Here is a 23,166-nt window from a genome sequence, read left to right as displayed (position 1 = left end):
TGAAAAAAATCACTGTAAATATATTTAAATACTTGCAATGATAACATGACTTTACAGAAAGACTCTTTTTTTTTCTCCCTCCATATTTAAAGTTGTCACTTACCCACATTAAAAGCTGTAAATAGATTTTTTCTTGAGGGACCTAAAAAACAAAAGAAATATTTGTAAATTACACATTTTGAGTGAAATAGCACACAAAAATTAGCCATTTAAAAACATTTTCAAAAACAATCCATTATCTAAATTTTAGGTTCCAGATGAGAAATACCACTGAAATACAATTAACTTTATCAAGTATATTCTAGGTATAAAATGATATTCCAAATAACATCAGGATGAGTGTTTAAGGGTGATATGAATTCATTGCCACAAATTAAATAGGATAGGAAAACTAGAGTATTTTTTCAGTCAAGAACAGCCGGAGTGCAAATGTTAACAGTACTGAATTTACACCCATATTACACAGTTGATGTCATTCCACTGCTGACAGAGCAAAACAGGCAGGGTATTTATGAAAGACAGTCCCTAGTATGTGATTTCTAAATTGCCAGGCATTAAATCCAATTCACTTGCTATTCAGCTAGGATGGAAAGAATACTGAAGCTGCTTCTCCAAACTGACACAATATGAAACACAACCAGGGGATCCTTTTGCAATGTGTATGTATATCAAATCACCAAACATACTACAATTTTATTTGTCAATTATACATTAATAAATCTGACCAAAAATACAAGTAGTGGTAATACGTACAGAGCTACAAAGATAAGTCACTAGAAGAAAACAAGGAGCGCTTCTACTTGACCAGAGATGGTCATTTCTAGAGCATCATCATCTGCAGATTACTAGTTAGAACAGCTGCCACATTCTACCTATCTGTAGAATTTCACAGAGACCATAATCTCTTAAAATACGTGGCCATTGGGGGGGGCACCTGGGTGGCTCAGCTGGTTAAGTGTCAGACTCTTGGTTTCAGCTCAGGTCATGATCTCAGGGTCATGAGATCGAGCCCCATGTCAGGCTTTATGCTTAGGAGTCTGCTTGAGATTCTCTCTCCCTCCCCCTCAGCCCCTCCCACTGTGCTCCCTCCCTCTCTGTCATTCTCTCTCTCAATAAATAAGTAAGTAAGTAAGTAAATAAATAAAATCTTTTAAAAAAATATGTGGCCATTATAAATGAAAATCATTCATCCCCACTCAAGTAAAATGTTTGTGATACAAAAGCCTGCAAATTCAACAGCAAGATGTATTAGAAAACTGGAGTTCCCTATTCCATAACGTTATCAGTGGAATCACAGAGTTCCAATTCTCTGGAAGTTATTTAGCATCAAAGTCTGACATCCCTTTTCAGTTACGGGTGTATGTGTAGATGCCGGGGCCTTATCATCATTAATAAAAATTGCAGATTTACATACTGATGTCATTCCAGCAATGGGTAATCTGATGCATTAGAAACTTATTTAAGGGGCACCGGGGTGGCTCAGGTCATGATCCCAGGATCCTGGGATCGAGCCCCACGTCGGGCTCCCTGCTCAGCGGGGATCTTACTTCTCCCTCTCCCTCGGCCTGCTGCTCCCCCTGCTGGTGCTCTCTCTCGATATCTGTCAAATGGATAAATAAAATCTTCAAAATAAAATAAAATAAAATAAAAAGGCTAATTCTTACAGGCCAAAAAAAGGGGGTTCTTAACTACAACTCAGGAGCATAACCTACTGACCTGTAATTTCCCTTGAATGTAAGGTAAATCTGAGTTGTGTGAAAGTCAAATGACTGCTTGTAAATGGTGTCATCGAGGCAGATATTCTTGTTATATTTGACAATATGTTATCTGACCAGTTTTGCATACTTCTCTTGCCTCCTTATCAGTTCACTCACACAAACCATTGTGCTGTTTTCATTAACTCCTGTCTTCTAATTGAAATTGTCTATTAAGAATATATTTGCTATCTATTTTTCCTTTGTTTTTGTGACTAATAGAAATCAAGAAAATTCATTAGCTATATCTTAACCTAGATATCAGGGTAAGGGATATACATATTTTTTATTTCCCCCCTGCCTGCCAAAATCATTAATTGTCTCTTACTCTGTAACTAAGCAATTTCCTTCTGTTAAAACTGAAATACTGGAAAATACTTTTCCTGTTATTGATAAGATGGTTATATCCCAGAGTAACTATAGTAGCTGAGATCTACTAGTAGTGTAAATAAAATACTTTTCTTAAAAAAACTAACACACACCACCCCGAATATGGGTCACATATTCTATTTCAAGTTTCTCATTCATAATTCTTTCAGTTAAGCAGTCTTTCAATTCACTAAGCACAAATCCAACTTCTAATGTGCTTGAAAATCCACTTCAGATTTGGTGATAAAGCTGCATGAAAACATTGTATAGTAAGTATATACCACACATTTTGTAAACCTGAAAGTTCTTCACAGCCAAAGCAATTACTAAGTGAGTAATACAAAGAGGGAGACGAGAAAGAACAGAAAAAAAAGAACATGGTTTGGACCAAAGGTGGGAAGTAAATTATTCATTTCTATCTCATGGTTCTAGATCACTATCTTAGAATAATTTAACTCTGGAAGTCTCATTTATTTTTACCTTATACCTGTGTTTTATCTCTTGATTTATGGGCATCAAGTTTTAACTACAGAACCTACGGACTCTCAGAAGATATCCTTTATGGTAAAAATGTAGTATGTGTCTTTTTTCAGAGAGACTCTTTGTAAATAACCGTTCAAAGTCCTATGAACCTCGCTGCCAAAATTTAACTCTCTGCAATGAGGAACATACCTTTTGGAGGAGTTTTTAGTAAGTGTGCATGAGCTCTGGATACCAAAGGCTTCAAATATAAGGATCCTGAGGAACCATTCTGAAATGCTGGTTTGGGAGGTTTTTCCTCATACTTGATGACAGTAGCATTACCAGCTGCAATAAGAGAGAAGAGTACATTTCATTTTATAGATAAATATAGCATCAATTTTCCACAACTTATTCCTTCATGAATCAGTAAGTGCTCACTAAGCACCTACAACGTGCCAGACATGTAGCTCCTGTCCGCAGAGATGCAAGGTAAATGCTACATCCAGAGTGACCGTATGAAAAAAAAGAAACAACCCAAAAAACAAAAACACAAAGTGACTATACATCCTGGCATAATCCAAGTTGATGTATCTTGTCCAGTTGAACTTTCATCCCAAATAAAAGTTGGAAGATAAATTCTATGGCCATCCCGTGCCATGTAATAAGCATGCCCAAGGTGCAGTGATGAAGAGCATCCATCTCCATGAGGACAAGGCAGATGTGTCAATAAGCTAATAATAATAATAATAAACACAGGCAGCCAGCTGTGCTACTAATGTGAGAACAATAACACACAAATTCCTTGGTAGCTACAAAGCTGAGATCTGGTTCTGCTCCTCCCCTGCTCCAGCCAGGAGGTAAAAACTCTCCCATCTGCCCTGGAACAGAGGTGCCTAAGTCCCAAAGTGAACACATAAAAGCAAATCCCACCTAAATAATGAAAACCACCTCTGATGTGGCAGGTCAATCTTTCCTCTCTACTCACATGGGAATCCTCCCAGAAAGAAACCACAAATCGTTTCCAGGCACTAAAAGAATGACAACAATTTTTGGAGAAACTGTGGTGCTCGCCAACTCTGCTTAGGCTGTGCTCTGAAATTCTGAGTCCCCTACAGTTAACTAGGCCAAGGGCGCTACCGCAGAAGCAGACCTACAATATTTTCCAGGAAACCTGTCAGGGTCAAAGTTAGAGGGAAAAATTAAGTGTAACAGGCCCATGAACCCCGGAAAGGGCACTTGCCATTTTGCTACAGTCTCTGATTTTGCCTCCGGTTCTTCATTAGGACTCAGGAGACAAACTTAGCATGTCAATGGACAGTGAGACTTCAGAATAAAGGACACAGCTTTAAAAAAATAATGGTGATCATTCACAACTGGTTGATTTCTATCAGAACCACAAACTGAAACCATGGAGAAACAGTTATAGCAAAGCCTGAAGTAGATGTTTGCTTACTCTTATTTCTGCTTTTGCCCAGTAATGACCAAAGCCCTTCAGCATCAAAAAGCTAAGTATCAAAACAAACAAACAAAAACTAAGTGTCTTTCAGTTGCTTGAGGCAACTGTGTAGCCCGTATTTATATAGGTTCTTCCAAAATTGTGCATTTCCTCTTCACGTTTATGGCTGGCTTCCCGTTGGATTATAAAGGGAAACCAAACCTTCTATAGAATTCTTAAGATTTGTATTTGTCTTTTGGGGCAGGGAAAAGGGCAGAGGACAAGGAAAGGAACAGGGCTTGTTTCCTACACTCTGAACTCCAAATGAGAATGCATTTTCATATTATGTTTTCACTGAAGGAATTATTTGATCCATAATGAGGTCCTAGGAAATAGTGTTCCTCTGCTACGGTATAGTTAAGTGGGCTTTGTGGCTACTTTAGGAATGTTTAACACCATTACCATCATTTATTTCAGTGTTTTGGGCAGGGGGAGTCTACATTTTAAAATCTCAGAAGCATCAAAACCCTCATAGTGAAGGTTTGAAAAATAGTACCAGCACCAGGCGCCTGGGTGGCTCAGTTGTTAAGCGTCTGCCTTTGGCTCAGGTCATGATCCCAGGGTCCTGGGATCGAGCCCCGCATCGGGCTCCCTGCTCAGTGGGGAGCCTGCTTCTCCCTCTCCCACTCCCCCTGCTTGTGTTCCCTCTCTCGCTGTGTCTCTCTCTGTCAAATAAATAAAATCTTTAAAAAAAAAAAAAAAAAAAGGAAAAAGAAAAATAGTACTAGCATGTAAAGATCGAAACAAATGACTGCAAACCTCATTAAGTATTAAAAAAAAAATTAGCAGTAATGACCTAAGAAAAAAAAAAATCAGCATTTCCTTAAAACACCATTCTAAATTCACCATTCTCTATAACTGAATCATCTTTGAAAAAATACACTGCCCAGAAGCTTAACTCCTATAAAGATTTTTAACATTACTGTTTGGCTTTTCCTAAGAGATTACCACGTTACACAACACTCAAGAGTATAAACCCAGCAGTTGGTCCTTTTCTCTTCATATCCAAGGAAAAAAAAATCCAAACAAAAATACTTGGAGGGGCGCCTGGGTGCCTCAGCTGGTTAAGCGTCTGCCTTCAGCTCAGGTTATGATCCCAGGACCTGGGGATCAAGCCCCATGTTGGGCTCCCTGCTCAGTAGGGAGCCTGCTTCTCCCTCTCCCTCTGCCGCTCCCCCTGCTTGTGCTCGCTCTCTGTCAAATAAATAAATAAAATCTAAAAAAAAAAGAAAATACTTGGAAAGTTTTCTGGTCCCTTTTCCCCATAAGAGTTAATCTTTTTATCCATGTCCCCTTGCTAACCATACAAACCACTGGCATTTTTATATCACCACAGACTCACTGGGCCAGAGGGGAAATCTACAGGTGTACTCATTCACTGCCTGGTTCCCAAGATTAATTCCCCTGCCACCAACCCAAACTGGATTTTTTTTATTATTTCTCAATGATGTTCAACTCCTAGTTCTAAGCATCCAGCTCTATTCTAATACTCAACACATAATCATAAATTTCTTCATTACCAACCTTATTCCTTTCTTCACCTCACACTGGAAAAGGGTGAGAGTCTACTTATGTATAACTATGTTATAAATATAAAGACAGAAATTTTTCACTAGGTTATACTATCCTAACTCCTAGAACAGTGTTTATAGATGTCAGTTAAACCTGTAAAGACATGCTGTTATTCTCCCTGATCTACGTCAAATCACTCTACAACGAGCCATCTGTTCGTTCTTCCTGTGCCCATATAACATTTCCCATATTAGGTGAGATCAACACAGAGTCTTCCCTCCTACTGAGAGATTTCTGTCAGTTTCCTACCTTCTTTCCAATTCTCTTTCCCCAGAACCCAAAGACTTGGTCTTTGTCAAGCTGAAAATTACAGGGAGCTAATGTAAATGATAGTACTGAAGAGACTACTACTGTAAAATTCAACATAACTTTTTTAAGGATGGGTGGGAAAGGACTTCACGGTCTTAACAGAAGCAAAATTTTATAGAGCATATCTTTTAGGTTTTCATATAAAATGAATATTGGGTTTCAATTTGCATTTTTACTTTTGCTAAATCAAAATTTCAAAAGAAGTAAATGATATTATTAAAGTCTTAACCATGTATTCTGACAATCTGGATTTCAGTCTTACTTTTCTTGAAACATTTTTTTTTTTTAAAGATTTTATTTATTTATTCATGAGAGACAGAGAGAGAGAGACAGAGGGAGAAGCAGGCTCCCAAGGAGCAGAGAGCCCGATGCGGGACTCGATCCCAGGACCCTGGGATCATGACCTGAGCCAAAGGCAGACGCTTAACCATCTGAGCCACCCAGGCGCCCTCTTGAAACATTTTTTTAAATTCATCAGGAGCAAATAAGTCACCTATTCAGATTTTGAAAAATTGAACTGAGTTTAATTTATAGACCTAATATAAAATCGTATGATCCCAAATTCATTCATACTTTTCATTTCTCAGCTTTAAAAACAAAGGATCTTCAGTTTCCAAAGAACAGACTAAAAGGATTTTTCACTAAAGCACAAGACAAAAGTCTCACGAGGCACAATACTCCTGTCCCTTGGCTTTCTGTCACACACACAGACAGGAGATGTTGTCCCGGACACAAAATGCCACTTGTCAGGCTCAGCGTAAACAGTGGATCCAGCACCAGATCTATCATCAACGTCCTAACATGGGAGGGTCAAAATCCATATACAAGGATAAAATTTCTGAGTTTGACCAGGTACAATGACAGACAGACACACACACATCCACACTCCCTCTCTCTCTCTGATCATCTACTGTACACACTTCCCACTTTTACTCTTTCCCAGTTCACTAGTGGTGGGAACAAACTATGCTGAGCTGCACACACTTTTATGACCAACAATGACCCATTTTTCAATCCCCTAAATACTCTGTTGGTGCATTGCTTTCTAGTAAACCCCACTTGAAGGATGTACTTCTCTATGAGGCATGATATCCTGAAAATATTTTTCCTGCCCTCTATTTCAGTTCCTACCATGGCAGCTGATTGGGTATCCTGATGATATCTAAATTTTCCCTTGTCCAGAGCTATTATATCCAAATAATAAACTGTTTGGTGGAAAAAGTGCCCATAATTTCAAGTAATGGAATGGAATCCATTATCTCTGAGTTCTGGTCCTGACTTGGCCACTGCCTAGCTATGAGTCCCTTCATCTCTCTCTGTATAAATGAGTGGGTTTGAAAATCAAGTTTGGAAATGGTACACATGCTCTCACAGGGCCCTCACTAAACAAATATGGTACTCAGTACCTGTGAGATAATAGAAAATATATATTGGGTCTCTGCCCCCATTTCCTAGCACATATCTCCTGAAATCCTTTTAACTTCTTTGGTGACAGGAGTATCTTTTGTTCTAATGAAGTGATTCTGTGTGGGTTCCCAGATGGGGGCTAGTCACTGGGAAGACCAAGCCATGGTTAGACTCCTGGAATTTTTGGCCCCGCCCTCCATTTTCTTGAGGAGGGCAAAGGGTTAAAAATGAACTTAAGGATCAATCAGGCCCTTTTATGGAAGCCTCCATAAAAATCTCCAACTATGGAGATGGGAGAGCTTCTGAATTGGTGCACACCTGCAGAAGGGATGCACACTCTTCACCCTTCCTGCATACCTTGCTCTATGCATCAATTCCATCTAGATGTTTACCTGTATCCTCTGCTACACCCTCTTATAATAACTTGGCATGTATTAGTAAGTAAATGTTTACTTTAGTTTTGTGTGCGGCTCTAGCATATTTATCATACCCAAGATAGGAGCCGTTGGAATCTCCCATTTACAGCTGGTTGGTGAGAAGTACAGCTGACAACCTGGACTTGTGACTGGCATCCGAAGGGGGTTGGGGCCAGTCTTGGCCAGAGTGAGCCCTTAACCTGTGGGATCTGCTGCCATCTCCAGTAGATGGTGTCAGGATTGAAGACCACCCAAGAAAGAGCTGGCTGTGGTAGAAACTGCCACACATCTGGTGACCAGAGTGAAGTGTTGTGAGTAGGGTACCAGTGTGAGAGTCCAGGAGACACACAGAAGGAAGGACTGGCTTTTCCCGATATAGGAGGGAAGAACTGTAGGTTTTCCTATTATAGTCCCACTGAAGCCACAGGCATCCTCAAAATTCTCCTCAGCACAGTGCGACAGGGGCCACGATCCCTGAGCGACAGTTTGTCTGAAGAGTCAATATGTGATATCCCACATGAGGTCGCCCAGGTCCCAGCAGCTGTAATAACAATTTAAAACTGCCCCTGTTCTGTTGCGATCCTTGGTTCTAGTGGCTTCAATTATGCCAGAAAAATAGATTCTCTGGAATCCTTAGTTTCATTTCCCCATAGTCCAAGTGTGATTCAAGTGAAAGAGAGTAAGAGAGATAATGGAGTCTGAAGAGAGTATAAAGAGATTCTCAGAGAAGCCTAGGCAAAAGAAATTATTTTCTTATTACAGAAGGGCTTCTCATTGTTCCAGACTTATTTGCAAACTAACATTTCATACTACATTCTAGCATCTGGCTAGCATTAGTTTTGTTTACTGAGCTATGTATATATGCAGAGCCAACATTCTGCTTATTTCTGGAGTTCTTTTTGTCAATCTGTATACGGCTACCTACTGTGCCAGATCATCTGCCCACCTGACTTGAAATCAAGTCACTACTGAAGTCTACACTTCCAAATTCCAAAAGCAAAGTTACTCAACTGGGTAGTAACAAGAATGTCTCCTATATACGCCCAGAAAAACACTGCAAAAATGAAGACAAAATTAATGTCAGTCTAGATAATAGTATTTTCTTACTTAATAGTCTATTTGGATGTGCATAAGTATTAAGTGTGTGATACAGAGCCAGAGTATATCCACCACTGCCTCACATCCCCTTCCTTACCTATGGCAGACATCACTAGTCAAACACAAACTTTTGCTCCGACCCTGGAAGCAGCCTGAAGACCTTTCAACAATCTACTCCAGGTACTTCTGACCAACTGACCAGTGTGGGCAGGTGAGACAATACTCACTCGCCATCACCCTGCGGGTAAATAAGAGGAATCCTTCTATCAGCTTGATCACTTCAACAACTCAAACACCCACCTTCCAAACTATTAGACACCATCTTATTGTAGTGAAGGAAATTGAAGTGGTCAGAAACATTTTTGCTACAAGGATTTTTAAGATGATGTAGTACTGCCCTCCTGTTCCTCAGGTGAGGATCCTGAGGCTAAGACAGTGGAAGATCATCCACCTTCCCATGAGTTGGCAGGAACACTAGGGGAGTCTGAGGTGAACGCCCTTTTCTATGTATCACACCAGCTAAGCCAGGGCTGGCCATGAAGCCCAAGGTCAAGAATACTCCACTTCTTTAGCTACCCTCCTGTTCTCCTAAATTCCAAAAGAGTACAAACAGCTTTAGTGTGCGTCTCTTGCATTTCCCCCCCTCACCATCTGTCTCTCAAAAATAAACATATTTGTGTGTGTGTGTGTGGCCAAACGGGAAGAAGGAAGCCTTTGGATTTCACATTCGGTAAGGGGGCAAAATTACACCCTCACTAAAGGCTTCCTTCCACACATACATAATGGCCCTCAAACCATCAACTCTCTTCAAGACCTACAATATATATTTTTATCCAATGATCTTAAAAACTAGACTTTAGCGGAGTCTGGGAGAGCTTATGAATGTTTAAACTCTATGCACGAGCACATTTGACAGAGAAGCTACTGTGCAAATACAAAGAAATGAGCAGCAAAGCAAGAACACACTCTTGAAAGGGGTTTAAATGCTTAACTCAGTATGAATCCAAACGGTTATCAAAAGATTTCCTCACATGACCCATCATTATCAGAAATAGGAAAAAATTCAGTTCAAAATGATTTTCATGTCTTAAAGTAATCTTTAAAAGGTATGCATCTTTAATATCTTTGAATATAATGAGTAAAATAATCAAAGAAGTGATGTTTTAATTCTAGGAAAATATTTTTCTATACTCATACAACTATAAGCTACATACACAAAACTACTGCTTATTTAATCAGAAATGAGACCAGTCTTTAATAATAAGGTCATTTCATGTACTCGGCATGCCGACAATGCCACTGAATTATATTAAGTCTGAAAACACAGAAAATATAGAATAAAATTGATTCTATTTAGAACCATTCACAACTTATATGTAAATATGCCAGTATTACAATCAACAAATTACAAGTTATAAAAATAACAATCAAGAGATGCTAAATCAATTTATTGAATAAAATTTAAGCATGCTTACAAAGAAAACAATCAAACCAGAAATCGTCGACCTACTTCTTTTCCCAGTAAGCGTGGCTAACAAAGGAACTATACAAAGGCTGTAGGATCCCAGGACCAGCAGTGTCAATAAGGTAGCATCATAGTGACTCTCTGAACCAGCCGGTGGGGTGAGTGTAGAATTGATAAATATTTTTGAAGAAATATCCGTCTCTGTACAACTGCGAAATCCTCCTGGTACAGTCATTTAAAAAGATCAAAGCAATCTTAAGCAGGAAAAACTGCAGCCATGTTCACTCTCCTATCCCTCATGCTTGCTCTTAGTGAATTAGAATGGAGGGAAAAAAAAAAAATCTGGAAGCTCCAAGGCACTACACAAAACAGATTAAACCAGCTAGCAAATCAAAGTAAGAAAAGACTCATTGATTTGAATGCTTCATCTGCAACAGGGACGCATCCACCGCTAGGCAGGCTCTGAGGGTATACGGTAAACCCCTTTGTTACAAGACAAAAAGGAACGGACAAAAGCACTTTACAACCGCCTTCGGAGAGTCAGACACAGTACTGAAACGGTGGCCAAGTCAACATGGCTGTCAATGGAAAAGGCTGGAGAGCGCCACCACCGAACGTGTCTGCTTTCAAGGGTCACAAATTCCATTGCTACACGACTCTCGGAGAGCTCGCTGGTGATTCTGCTTTGGCAGTTTGTTTTTAAAATTCACACCGCAAACAGAGAAAGCTGCAAGGGAAATAACCTTAAAATAATACATGTGTGAATTCCCTTTTCAAATCCACAGGACATTCCCGGCTCCATGCAAACCTTTCCTATTTTATGCCACAACTTTAAAAGTGAAACAATAAGCGGATAATAAGCCTTTTTAATTTTAAGTAACACATTTTAATATTCACAAAGTTTCCAGGACACAGCTACTTACTATCACGTGAGACAAGCTAGGGCTGCTAAGTGACCTCTCGGAAATGTGCTCATTAATTCGGCCATTAATTCAAAGCCTTCTCCTCCACACAATCACACTCTCAATTCTGTCCCATGCTGGCTGAGTGCCCTTGGGCCAGTGATAAACCTCTCTGAGCCTCGCTCGCTCACCTCATATACACAATCAGGGCAGTGGCAGAAGGTATTTGAGAAAGAAGAAAAAAAAAAAAGGAAGAATTTATGGCAACCTTATAATAGCGCTCCACACCCAGAGGTTCAATAACTAGGACTCCACTTTGTCCTTGTTCCAGCACTAGAAAGAAACAAATTGATCCCTGCTTAAAGCAGAGAACTTCCCTCCTTTCCACCTCATGCTTAATAATCTTCTTTTATCTGGTATTCTAGTTATCCAGGTAAATATCCTCTTCAACCACCTTTTAGATAAGGGCCATTTCTTTTATATCCCATATCCCTCACAGCATCTATCGTGGTGCCCGTACCCAGCAGACACTCCACAGCTGTTCAAATTAATAAATCTGTCCATGATGGTGTGAGGAAATTTAGAAAGGAAATGAGCAAATACTTAGACCAAATACGTCTTTCGAATGAAAAAGATAGCTCGGGGCGCCTGGGTGGCTCAGTCGTTAAGCGTCTGCCTTCGGCTCAGGTCATGATCCCAGAATCCTGGGATCGAGCCCCGCATCGAGCCCCGCATCGGGCTCCCTGCTCCGCGGGAAGCCTGCTTCTCCCTCTCCCATTCCCCCTGCTTGTGTTCCCTCTCTTGCTGTGTCTCTCTCTGTCAAATAAATAAATAAAATCTTAAAAAAAAAAAAGAAAAGAAAAAGCTCAATGAATTCACCCATTTTACACTCAGAAAACAGAATTTACCTTAACTAAAAACTTTAGAAATATTGAGTTTAAATTACTTAAAATTTGGCTTGAAGTTATACTAGTCATATTATACTGACTCTAGCATCCAAAATATAAGATTATAAAACATACATTGACAAAATATAGTCTTTTATAAAGCAAATCACACTGAAGTTCTCTCTCTTCTGATTTCCAGTTGGGTTCCAATAGCCCCTAGATTGCTTTCCTTCCTTAAACAAACCAAAAAACATCATTGCTTCAAATGATACAATTTAGAATTCCCCATGCCAAAAAAAAAAAAAAAAAAAAAAAAAAAAAAGCCAGGTACCTTCAACACATAAATAGTTCAGTGTTTCACAGCACTGAATATGCATTCATCAAAAAAGAGTGTCATTTGGGGCGCCTGGGTGGCTCAGTTGGTTAAGCGACTGCCTTCAGCTCAGGTCATGATCCTGGAGTCCCGGGATGGAGTCCCGCATCGGGCTCCCTGCTCGGTAGGGAGTCTGCTTCTCCCTCTGCCCCTCCCCCCTCTCATGTGCTCTCTCTCATTCTCTCTCTCTGAAATAAATAAATAAAATCTTTAAAAAAAAAAAAAAAAAAAAAAGAGTGTCATTTGAAGAATTTGCTTTTCCTGACAAACTTTTTGAGAAAGTCCACAGGAGAAGCAGTGCTCCTATTTCCCCCTAAATCAAAGAATCAAAATTCTAGTAATTATTTGTAGCACATTAGTCTTTTCTTATACCTACGGTCGCAATGATCCTAGAAGTTAGACAGAAGACCAACTTACAATTATTGCTGTAAGTGCTCAGATCACTGTGGGTGCTGGTAATAGAGGAGGTGCTTCCCGTCCTCCTCAGCGCAGAACTTTTCAAAGATGCTTTGCATTTAGGAAGTGGTCTAAGCAAATTCACTCGAGATGGCTGTGCATTTTTCGAGGATGTAGGTTTTCCTTGGGATTAAAGAAAAAAAAAGTTTCTACTTTATTTTGAAAGCTTTAAGCTTAAAAACCTCATCTCCTGCACTAACTACTGAGTCAAAATACAAACTGAATATTCAGAATCATGCAATCTTCACGTAGACGTGTTTTTTGTATTTTTGATGACTTAGAGGCAGAAGAGCAGAGGCAATGATGAGACCATCAGGATATGTGAAGGGTAGCTGTAAGCTGTAAGATGGAGTAATTAACTCAGGTCTTGTGTAACAGAGAGACAGATCAAAACAGCCATGTGACACAGGGGCTTCAGGCAAAGTTAAGAATCAAAGCTCTGACTTCCGCTCATACTGTTGATTAAAAAGTAAACAAACTAGTCCATTCACACACTAGGCTATCACATAAAAAAACAGATGAAAATTTAAAAACCAAACAGAAAGAATAATTCAATTTGAGGAGGAAAAAAATTCATTTAAAAAATGCCTAATGCTTGCCACCAGGTGGCACTGGATTATTTTTTTCACCTCTTCATCTTGACTCCTTTGCCAAACTAAAATGGTCTTCAAACTTCTCTTGCTGCAAGTGTTCCCATTTAGCAATGAAATATGTATGCTTCATAATCTCTGGCACATTTGAAATCACACAGTCCTGATGCTCACACCTGCTACCTGATTATGGGCATTTCCCAAGTTCAATCCTTACAACTTTCTTCATACACCTCTCTCTTGCAGAATCTTCTTCATTTATTTTACTCTAACCCTTACCATTTGGATGAATCCCAAATTCTCACTTGCAGACTTATCCTCTTTCTGAATACCAATGCCACTCACATTTTAAATTCTTTGCTGAATGTTTCAATTTCGACACTTCGAAACCCTCCTCCCTTATGCTAATTATAAATCCATTTTTCCTTTTTCCCAGCCTCAAAACATTGGAATTGTCCCCACATCCCCATATAATCTAACATGAAGACTCTCAATACTAAGGGTATTACACCACTGAAAAATATGAAGAGCTGAAAAAAGAACTCACACGAAAACGATGGTGTCCTATATTCCTAATGGCCCCATAAGTGAGTGAAGTAATATTTCTGGGAAGTGAGGCTCATTGCTTTGCAGGAGTTCAGTGATTTTGTTCATAAAATTTTCATCTTAATAAAGAAAAACGAGGTTAAGCTCCTTAGATCTGGCATTTAAAATCACCCACATTAAAGTTCTACCTATTTCCAGCTTTATCTTTGTACTTGTTAACTGTAAAACTCAAACTTCCAGTTATGTTTATTCGCAAAAGACGAGTTTATTCGGGAATAGGCGAGGGCAGCGGGAAATTGGGAAGGCTGTTACAAATAAAAAGTCCCCTGGAGTAAACTGCGAGCTGGAAGTATAGTGGCTTTTCATTGGCTGAGTTGTGACGGTGTCTGATTGGCTGAGTTGTGACGGTGTCTGATTGGCTGAGTTGTGACGGTGTCTGATTGGCTGGGTTGTTGGGGGGGGGGCGGGGAGGAGGAAGCCTTCCTTCCGCCTGCTGGGATAATCAAGTAGTATCTGCTTGCAAGTTAGTCTTTTTGTTGGTCCTGCTCCAGACAGAGTGGTTGTAGGGCAGGAGAGGTCCCCCTGCCCAACCTTCCAATTTCATTTTAGTGAGGTTTCCCACTGCTTATTTTCACACGCTGTTCTTTTACACTGGTGTGTGCTCTGCTCCCATGAACATAGTTTCCTCTCTGACACCCGGAAGTACTATTCTAATTCATGAGGCACATCGCTTCTTTTCAAAGACATCTTCTTCTGCTCAATCCAAATCCTACAGATCCTCTTCACCCCCTTATATTTTGCCTCAACAACTGTATTAGACTCCTAAAGTGCTGTCCTTCCACCCTTTCCAAGTCCATCATGTTGATCCCCTGAACATGAAAAAAAAAAAAAGGTCATGACCCAGTCTAAAATTTGTGATTCCCCATTATCTATAGGATGATCTTATTTTTAATCCCCTTAATATTTAATTTTAAAGGTGTAAATGGCAGTCCTAGGACTGATTCCGATCAACCTCTCCCCAATGATGCTTTGCCATGCTCTCATCCCTACACACACACACCCCTTACTTTTAGTTTTCCAGTCCTTTTTACTCTATTCTTCTGCTTATGTCCATCTTTGTGAATGAACTAGCCTCTTTTCCATCTAGTCCCCTATCTTGCCTGGTGAACACAAAGCTGACCGTTCTTTCAAATTCTTGCCACTCATTTGTAGCCCCTACCCCAGATCTACTGAATCACAACCTCCATTTTAACAAAATCTCCTGGTGATTCGAATACACGTAAGCATGAGAAGCACTGTTGAGAATCAGAACTTCTTTGCTCCTGCCAGGGCACCCTCCCATGTGTGCCATGGGCCACGCCCCCCTTCACCACACCCACACCTGCTTCCAGGACAGCATCTGTTTCAGTAGGGCTCTCGGACTACTCTCTAAGGTTCCTGAGAACAGGAAGAGAACCTGATTCCATTCTCTCCCTCACACCCTAGCCAAGTGTCTAGCATGGAGTGAGATTTAATAAATATTTGCGGAATGAATTTTTATTGTAAGGCCAAGAGGAAAGTGTGGGAAATGGGGAGAGGTTGGTGGAAGGGGACAAACTTTCAGCTGTGAGAAGAATAAGGTCTGGGGAACTAATGTAAAATGGTGACTATAGTTGATAAGACTATTAGATCACTGGACTTTGCTAAGAGTTGAACTTAAATGTCCTCAAAAAAAAAGAGAAATATGTGAGGTGAGGGATATGTTAATTAACTCCATAACTAAAATCATTCTATAATTTATATCAAATCACCACAATGTACACTTTAAAGGTCAAATTAGATCTCAATCAAGTTGGAAAAAAATAGATGTAGAATTATATAGATGATAGTAATAGCTATTAATTTTTTTTCCCCAAAGGCCTGGAGTAAATAAATTTTGATAATGCCTTCTCTCATCTTCACTGAAGCATTAAACACTTAATTTTTACAAGCTTATTTGTCCTTTGTTAATATTAAGGGACTCTTCAAACAGTCTCTTAACTAGATAAAAGGAGACAAATATTTGAATATCTATTACTTGCTAATTATTATAAGGACTATAAAGAAAAATGTCTCCTTTTAAACTTACATTTAGCCACCAGTTTTACTTGCTTTTGGAGGTACAGAAAAACTGATCTTTTAGAATATACAGTTACTAAATTATGGCCCCTTGACAGAAAAAAACATAATGAGTCCTCATCATCCTCGGAAACAATGAGCAAGGTTGAGCAAGTAACAGATGAATATTTCTGGGCTACAGCCACAGTACAGTCAAGGCTAAACAAGTGTGGAAACTCAACTTGTTTTTCAGAAAGGGATGTTTCATAGCATTGTTTCTGACAGCATCGTGGGTTTACAGACATTTCTCAGTGTGCCTCAGAATTACTACAGACCTGCACCCTCTCTGATTCCAACATACAGCCAGGCACCAGAAGCAAGGTCACCCTGCCAGCTTATCTGTGATTGCCATGACCTGCCCTACCCCATTCACAAGGCTCACTGTCCCTCCCACCCAGCCCCACCCCCCCTCCACGAAATGGCAACTTGTAGTTCCTAGCAAAAGTCCTCCCCATTTGACCATCAGTCTGACTCCTGGGCATTGAGGGTACTGAACAAAGCCTCCTTCACCACAGAATTAACTCCTTTGAAACTCAGCACTGCCATTACTATTCCCAGCTCACAGATGAGAGAGCTACTTGGGTGATTAAATGGCTTCCTCCGGTCACACACCTAAGCAATAACGGTGATGCCGGGAAGTCAGGCAACCTACCACCAGCCCAGAGTTCCCTCTACTGGGCTGCAGAACAGAAGCATCAGGTGAAGGAAAGCAGCATCAGGCTGGAGGCCACCTGAGCTCCTCCTTTTAGAAGGGGGCTCACCTCGTCCAATGGTAAACACAGTGGAGATACAACCAAGGTATTCCACTGTTCCACCAACAGTCCTCATGTTTAACTGAAGAGCAAAGTTGACCTCAAGTACCCATAACTGGACTTCATACAAAGAAGCAGTAAACCATATACATCATAACCAATAGGAAAAGTAAGACCTGGCAATATTGGGCTGAAAGACTGAGTAACCTGAGAACCAAATTTTTTTTTTTTTTTTAAAGATTTTATTTATTTATTTGAGACAGAGAGCATGAGAGGGAGGAGGGTCAGAGGGAGAAGCAGACCCCTTGCTGAGCAGAGAGCCCGTTGTGGGACTCGATCCCGGGACTCCAGGATCATGACCTGAGCTGAAGGCAGTCACTTAACCAACTGAGCCACCCAGGCGCCCGAGAACCAAATTCTTAAATAAGGAAATCCTTATAGGACCGCTCTTATAGTTCTGAGGGGTAGTATTTACCCGTTCGCTTCACAGCACGTAACCTATCCCAGACGTAAACCATCAAGATTTAAGATCTACCTGCAGATGCATTACTGGCCTCAGTGGTTTATTTTAAGCTTATGCCGTTAGCAGAATCTTACAGAGAGACAACAGATTTGTTTTGACCCTGTAATTATTACCATCTTTTGTCTAGGGAAAACATGGAAGGAATAGCATTTGCACTTAGCCTTAGACAGTAACACACAGAGAGTCTACTGAGTTTGAAGTATGGCTTCATCAACAAGCAATGTACTCGGATACCCACCTTGGAAAATCCAATTAAATGTACTTTACGTTACAGAACATCATTAAGGAATGCCTTGTAAAACTAAAAATCTAATAAAATGATGTATTATGTGGAAAAAATATATTAATATTACCCTCTTTTTTTAAGCTCATACTTACCTATATACTGAAAAATTCTACAAGATATACCAGAATTTTATGAGGTTGTTATGAAATGTAGCACAGTGGGACATAAAGGAACAATGAGGGAAAAAGGCAGAAATGGGCAATTTTCCCTTCACCCTTTATATGCTTTTTCCCCTTTATATGCTTATTATTCCATGTGAATTTTTTTATAATAAGCATATTTTATCATAAAAGCTAACATAAAACATCAAAACACTATTAGATACTATTAAAGTCACTGGAGTCAAATATTTAATCAGATAAAGATGTTCAAAACAGATAAAGAAACTAAGAAAGATGTTCAAAACAGATAAAGAAACCAAGAAAGGATAAAGTGGATCAACAATTAAATAGATTCTAATCATTTTTATTCCAGTGCCTCTGCAAACATTAGGTATTCTTCAATCCTTTTAATTTTACTAAGAAAAACAACAACACAGAAATCAATGGCTTAACTGATGCTTTTATATGGTTATGATGAAAACAGTCCCTTTGCTACTAGAAAGTTCTTCATGAGACCATAATGGTGTGTTCCTAGGACTGGAAATTAAAGCTGAAGAATGAACTCCTGAATGATACTCCTTTGTTCTGACACTTATGTTAAAGGATTCATTGGCCAGGAGAAAGCTCCCAGGGCATTCACAGGTATGTAGTGATCTCTCTCAGCTCCGGCCTGGCCTCCCCTGTTCCTCAAGGAAAGGCTGGGAAAGCAGGTAAGTCCCACAAGCTCGCAAAACGCCTTCAAAGTAATGAGAGCAGTTTCCCAGGCCACAGAAACATCAACTCGTCAAAGCTAGTTCTTCTCTCTGAACTCTCAACCAGACCAGGATAAATTCAGCTATAACATGTTTTTCATGAGATTATTCCACATTGAACAAAACGAGCTGCTATTCTTTAAATTTGATGAAATTAAAGTGTTCTGAAGAAGTTTCAAGGAGTTGACAAAAAAACCCCACAAAACAACAACACTTGATCTTAGCCAAAAGGACGAAAAAGCTCCCCCCCACCGCCATAAAACCTTAACTACTATTTTACCTTTATTAGAAGACACAGATCATCGTAATAAAACTCTAGACAACGGATTCCCAGGAGGGGTTATGCTACACAAGTATTTACTTGCCTCCATAGTAAGGTAACTGCAAAGTAAGGTAATCACAAAGCACAAATGTATAGGGTGCTAGAAACACCTGACATTCTACTATAGAAACCGCTGCCAAATGTTTTCAGTAATTATTATGAACACTAGAGAATACGTAGTATCTCATTAAAAATTTTTTAATAGGATTGTGGTTTGTGTGGCTTACTAGGTGTGCAGGCATCATGGGGAAGAAAAAGATGAGGCTGGAGAGGTAGCTAGTTCACTGTTCAGGATGGCATGAAATGCCAGGCTAAGAACATCAGCCCTTAAGTGTTGCGGGGGGAGGGGGTGTCGTGGGAAGATGGAGAAGGCGGGGGACTGCAGCTTTCTTGGCATTGGCCCCCCCGGATTTGATCAAGGGGTGGCAGTGTGCATAAGTGACCAGCGAGCGACCAGCAGGGTAGAGTTCGCAATCAAGTTTGAAATCGGAGAAGAGCTTAGGAGGCTAGTGCACTTTCCAGCGCTAGAGGCCGTGAGGATTTTCGCTGGACAAGAAAACAACTACTGAGGCCAGTCTAGAATACAGACATTGCACATTCATTTATACAGCTCAAAATATAAATTATTGTGTTTTATAAAATATAATAAGCATCAATAAGGCAGGGCCCTTAACTAGTCACGAAGAGAAAATGCCAATCTGACATAGTTAAAATACATGAGAGTATGTTACAGCTATAATTATAACTTGGGTTCTTGTAGCACAACTCTATAGAGAAGGTGACCTTTACGTTAATTATCTACAGTAGCTGGGAATTATTATAAAGCTAACATAAGTCTACCCAAAGGGATAAAAAAAATTAATGGTAAGTTATGGGAGAAATAAATTATACTCCAAACTGTGGCTGCAGGTTCATTTTTACTTAACCCAAAAGGACCAACTTTTCTCATTAATACTAATGTAGATGTTAGAAAATTTAGCTTCAACATATAGCGTTATTATCTAAAAACTATGTAAATAAACCTGATAAGCTGCTTACAAAATCAATACTGTAAAACAATCAACAGCTTTTCGATGTAGCAGGAAAAAACAGAAAAAAGATCCTTTACTTTAGCAATAAAAAGTAGTTGCACATGGAGACATGGACATGCATACACTATTTCTATAAATCAAAAAGTGCTGATATTATGGAAAAAAATTTTAAGTGAGGAACATAAAGGATTTGAATAAGTAAGTATACATGTTAATTCTTCCCTGAATTAATATATTAATTGAATGGTATTCCCATCTAAATCCACATGTGATTATTTTAAAGTGGGATTTGGGAGAACTTTTAAAAAACAATTTAGTGTAGAGTAACTAAGAATAGCCAAAAATTCAGGAACATAAACATGAGATGACTACAGCTGAAGAACAGAAAACTCTGATTAAAAAAAAAAATGGGCAAAGTACTTGAATAGACCTTTCTCCAAAGAAAATACATAATGGCCAACAACACACGAAAAGATGTTCAACATCATTAGTCATTAGGGAAATGCAGATTGACACTACAGTAAGATACCACATCACCCCCATTAGAATGGCTATTATAGAGGGCGCCTGGGTGGCTCAGTTGGTTGGGCGACTGCCTTCGGCTCAGGTCATGATCCTGGAGTCCCAGGATCGAGTCCCACATCGGGCTCCCTGCTCAGCGGGGAGTCTGCTTCTCCCTCTGGCCCTCCCCCTCTCATGTGCTCACTCTCTCTCTCTCTCTCTCAAATAAATAAATAAAATCTTAAAAAAAAAAAAAAAAGAATGGCTATTATAGAAACAAAACAGAAAATAACAAGTGTTGGCTAGGATGTGAACAACTTGGAACCCCGTGCATTGCTGGTAGAAAGTAAAATGGTGCGGTTACTCCAGAAAATGGTATGACCGTGCCCCCCCCCAAAAAAAATAAAAATAGACTAGCATACAATCTACTAATTCCACTTCTGGGTATATACCCAAAATAAATGAAAGGAGGATCTTTGTACACCCATGTCCATATGGTATTTGTACACCGATGCTACAATGCTATTCATAATAACCAAAAGGTAGAAGCAACCCAAGGTGTCCATTGACAGATGAATGGATATACAGTATGTGGCACATACATACTATGAAATATTATTCCATCCTAAGAAGGAAGGAAATTCTGACACATGCTGCACCATGGACGAAACTTGAAGACATTCCATAAGCCACTCACAAAAGGACAAATATCGCATGACTCTTCTTACGTGACGTACCTAGAGTAGTCAAATTCAGAGACAGACAGTAGAATGGTGGTTGCCGGGGGCTGGGGGGATGGAGAGTGGGGAGTTAGTGTTTAATGGATCAAGAATTTCAGTTGGGGAAGATAAAAAGTCCTGAAGATGGGATGATGGTGACTCTTGTACAACAAAAGGAATCTATTTTATACCACTGAACCACACGCTTAAAAAACGGTTAAAATGGTAAATTTTATATAACATATTTATCACAATAAAAAAAGTTCAATAAGAAGGAAGTTGTGCTATTAGTTACTATAGGATATTATAAAATAAAAATAGTCTATTATTGGCATAAAACTATATGGACAGATTAATGAACTGGTGTATAAATCCCAGAAATATAAAAATTCAGAATACGATAAGGGAAATTTTTTTCAGATAAGACATTTATTTGTGGTATGAAAATAACTGAATTAAAAAAAATAAAATTTGAGAAGCATTATGTATGATGTAGTGATTAAAAGTGGACAATCCAGAGCCAGACTGCCTAAGTTTTAAACCCAGCTCCAGGGGCGCCTGGGTGGCTCAGTCGTTAGGCGTCTGCCTTCGGCTCAGGTCATGATCCCAGGGTCCTGGGATCGAGCCCCGCATTGGGCTCCCAGTTCCGCGGGAAGCCTTCTTCTCCCTCTCCCACTCCCCCCGCTTGTGTCTCCCCTCTTGCTGTCTCTGTCAAATAAATAAAATCTTTAAAAATAAATAAATAAATAAACCCAGCTCCAGCACACACTGGCTGTTGAGCAGGTTACTTAGCTTCTCGGTGCCTGTATTTTTCATATGAAACAATGGGTGTGATTACAGGGATATTTATTTTATACCTTCTTTTAACGGTTAAGTAAGTTTTCATTTTTAACATGCTTAGAATAGTATCTGGCACATCTTAAGTTACCTAAAGATTTGCCACTAGTCCTACCATACACACACACAAACACACACACACACACCACAAACAAATAAAATTGGATTATAAAGGGTTTAGGACAAAACCAGACAAATTAACCATAATAACTAAATATAGATCAGTCTCTTTCAGTAGAGAAGGTCTTGTCCCGCATAAAAACATAGGAAAATTAAAGGAAAACATGTATTTGAAAATATAAAAACTGGAAAAATTTTTAAAAATCACCATATACAAAAAGGCAAATAATGAAACCCAAGACAAAGGACAATGAACAATATCAAATCAACAAAGAATTGTATGGCTCAAAACGTAAGGGAGCAAAAGCACTTAACAAAACAGTAAATAAAAATAATCAATAAAATTTTTTAAAATGTTTAACCTTATTGTGTCTAGCATCTTTCCTGGCTCCCCAACTGTCATCCCTAATCCCCATTTCCATTGCTAACACACTACAGAAAGACTGAAAAAGCCTAATGCTTGCATGCCCAGTCTTTCTTCAAGTTGTAGTGACCATGCAACTTGGTCTGTGCCAGTAAGACTTAAAGACACGAGTGCTAGGGGGTAAGGTGCTGAACAGGAGGTTTCTTCCCTGATAAAGGTAGACACGCATGCCAGGAGAAAGCCTTGACTCTAGCATGCTGTCCTTCACCTTCAGCCTTTTACACAGTAGCAGGAGGAACTGGCACTTGGATCTCTTAGTGACATTTTAACTGAAAAGTCACTGACAAAACAACATGCTGAGTCAAGAAGGTGGAAAGACAGAAAGATGACCTTACTGAATCACCAAACCTAGACCAACCACCTCTAGACTTCCTGGTAAACACACAACCTTTGGTTTAAACCAAATGGCGGTCTTAACTACCATGTTCTCCTCTCTCAGCATCTGATGCAGTTGATTCCTCCTTGAAAGGTCTTCTTTACTTGGCTTCCAGAACAACGCTCTTGACTGACTTCCCTCCTACCCTCCTGGCTGTTTCTTCTTGGTCTCCTCTGTGATTCCTC

General features: G+C 39.5%; 1 protein-coding gene across 1 annotated transcript in view; it reads right to left on the bottom strand.

Annotated features, from left to right (window-relative positions):
• Positions 1-23,166, bottom strand: part of MTUS1 (microtubule associated scaffold protein 1) — a 132,023-nt gene that overhangs the window by 45,904 nt on the left and 62,953 nt on the right. The window contains exons 4-6 of the mRNA XM_081812887.1: positions 12,927-13,088; positions 2,796-2,930; positions 104-142 (exon numbers count right to left, since the gene is read on the bottom strand). Coding sequence (XP_081669013.1) covers positions 104-142; positions 2,796-2,930; positions 12,927-13,088 — 336 coding nt within the window. The remainder of the gene's footprint in view (positions 1-103; positions 143-2,795; positions 2,931-12,926; positions 13,089-23,166) is intronic.

Source organism: Leptonychotes weddellii, chromosome 2, assembly GCF_054177405.1.
Source record: "Leptonychotes weddellii isolate Sample4059 chromosome 2, ASM5417740v2, whole genome shotgun sequence".
Lineage (NCBI taxonomy): Eukaryota > Metazoa > Chordata > Mammalia > Carnivora > Phocidae > Leptonychotes > Leptonychotes weddellii.
This window is presented reverse-complemented; position numbering and strand designations above follow the sequence as displayed.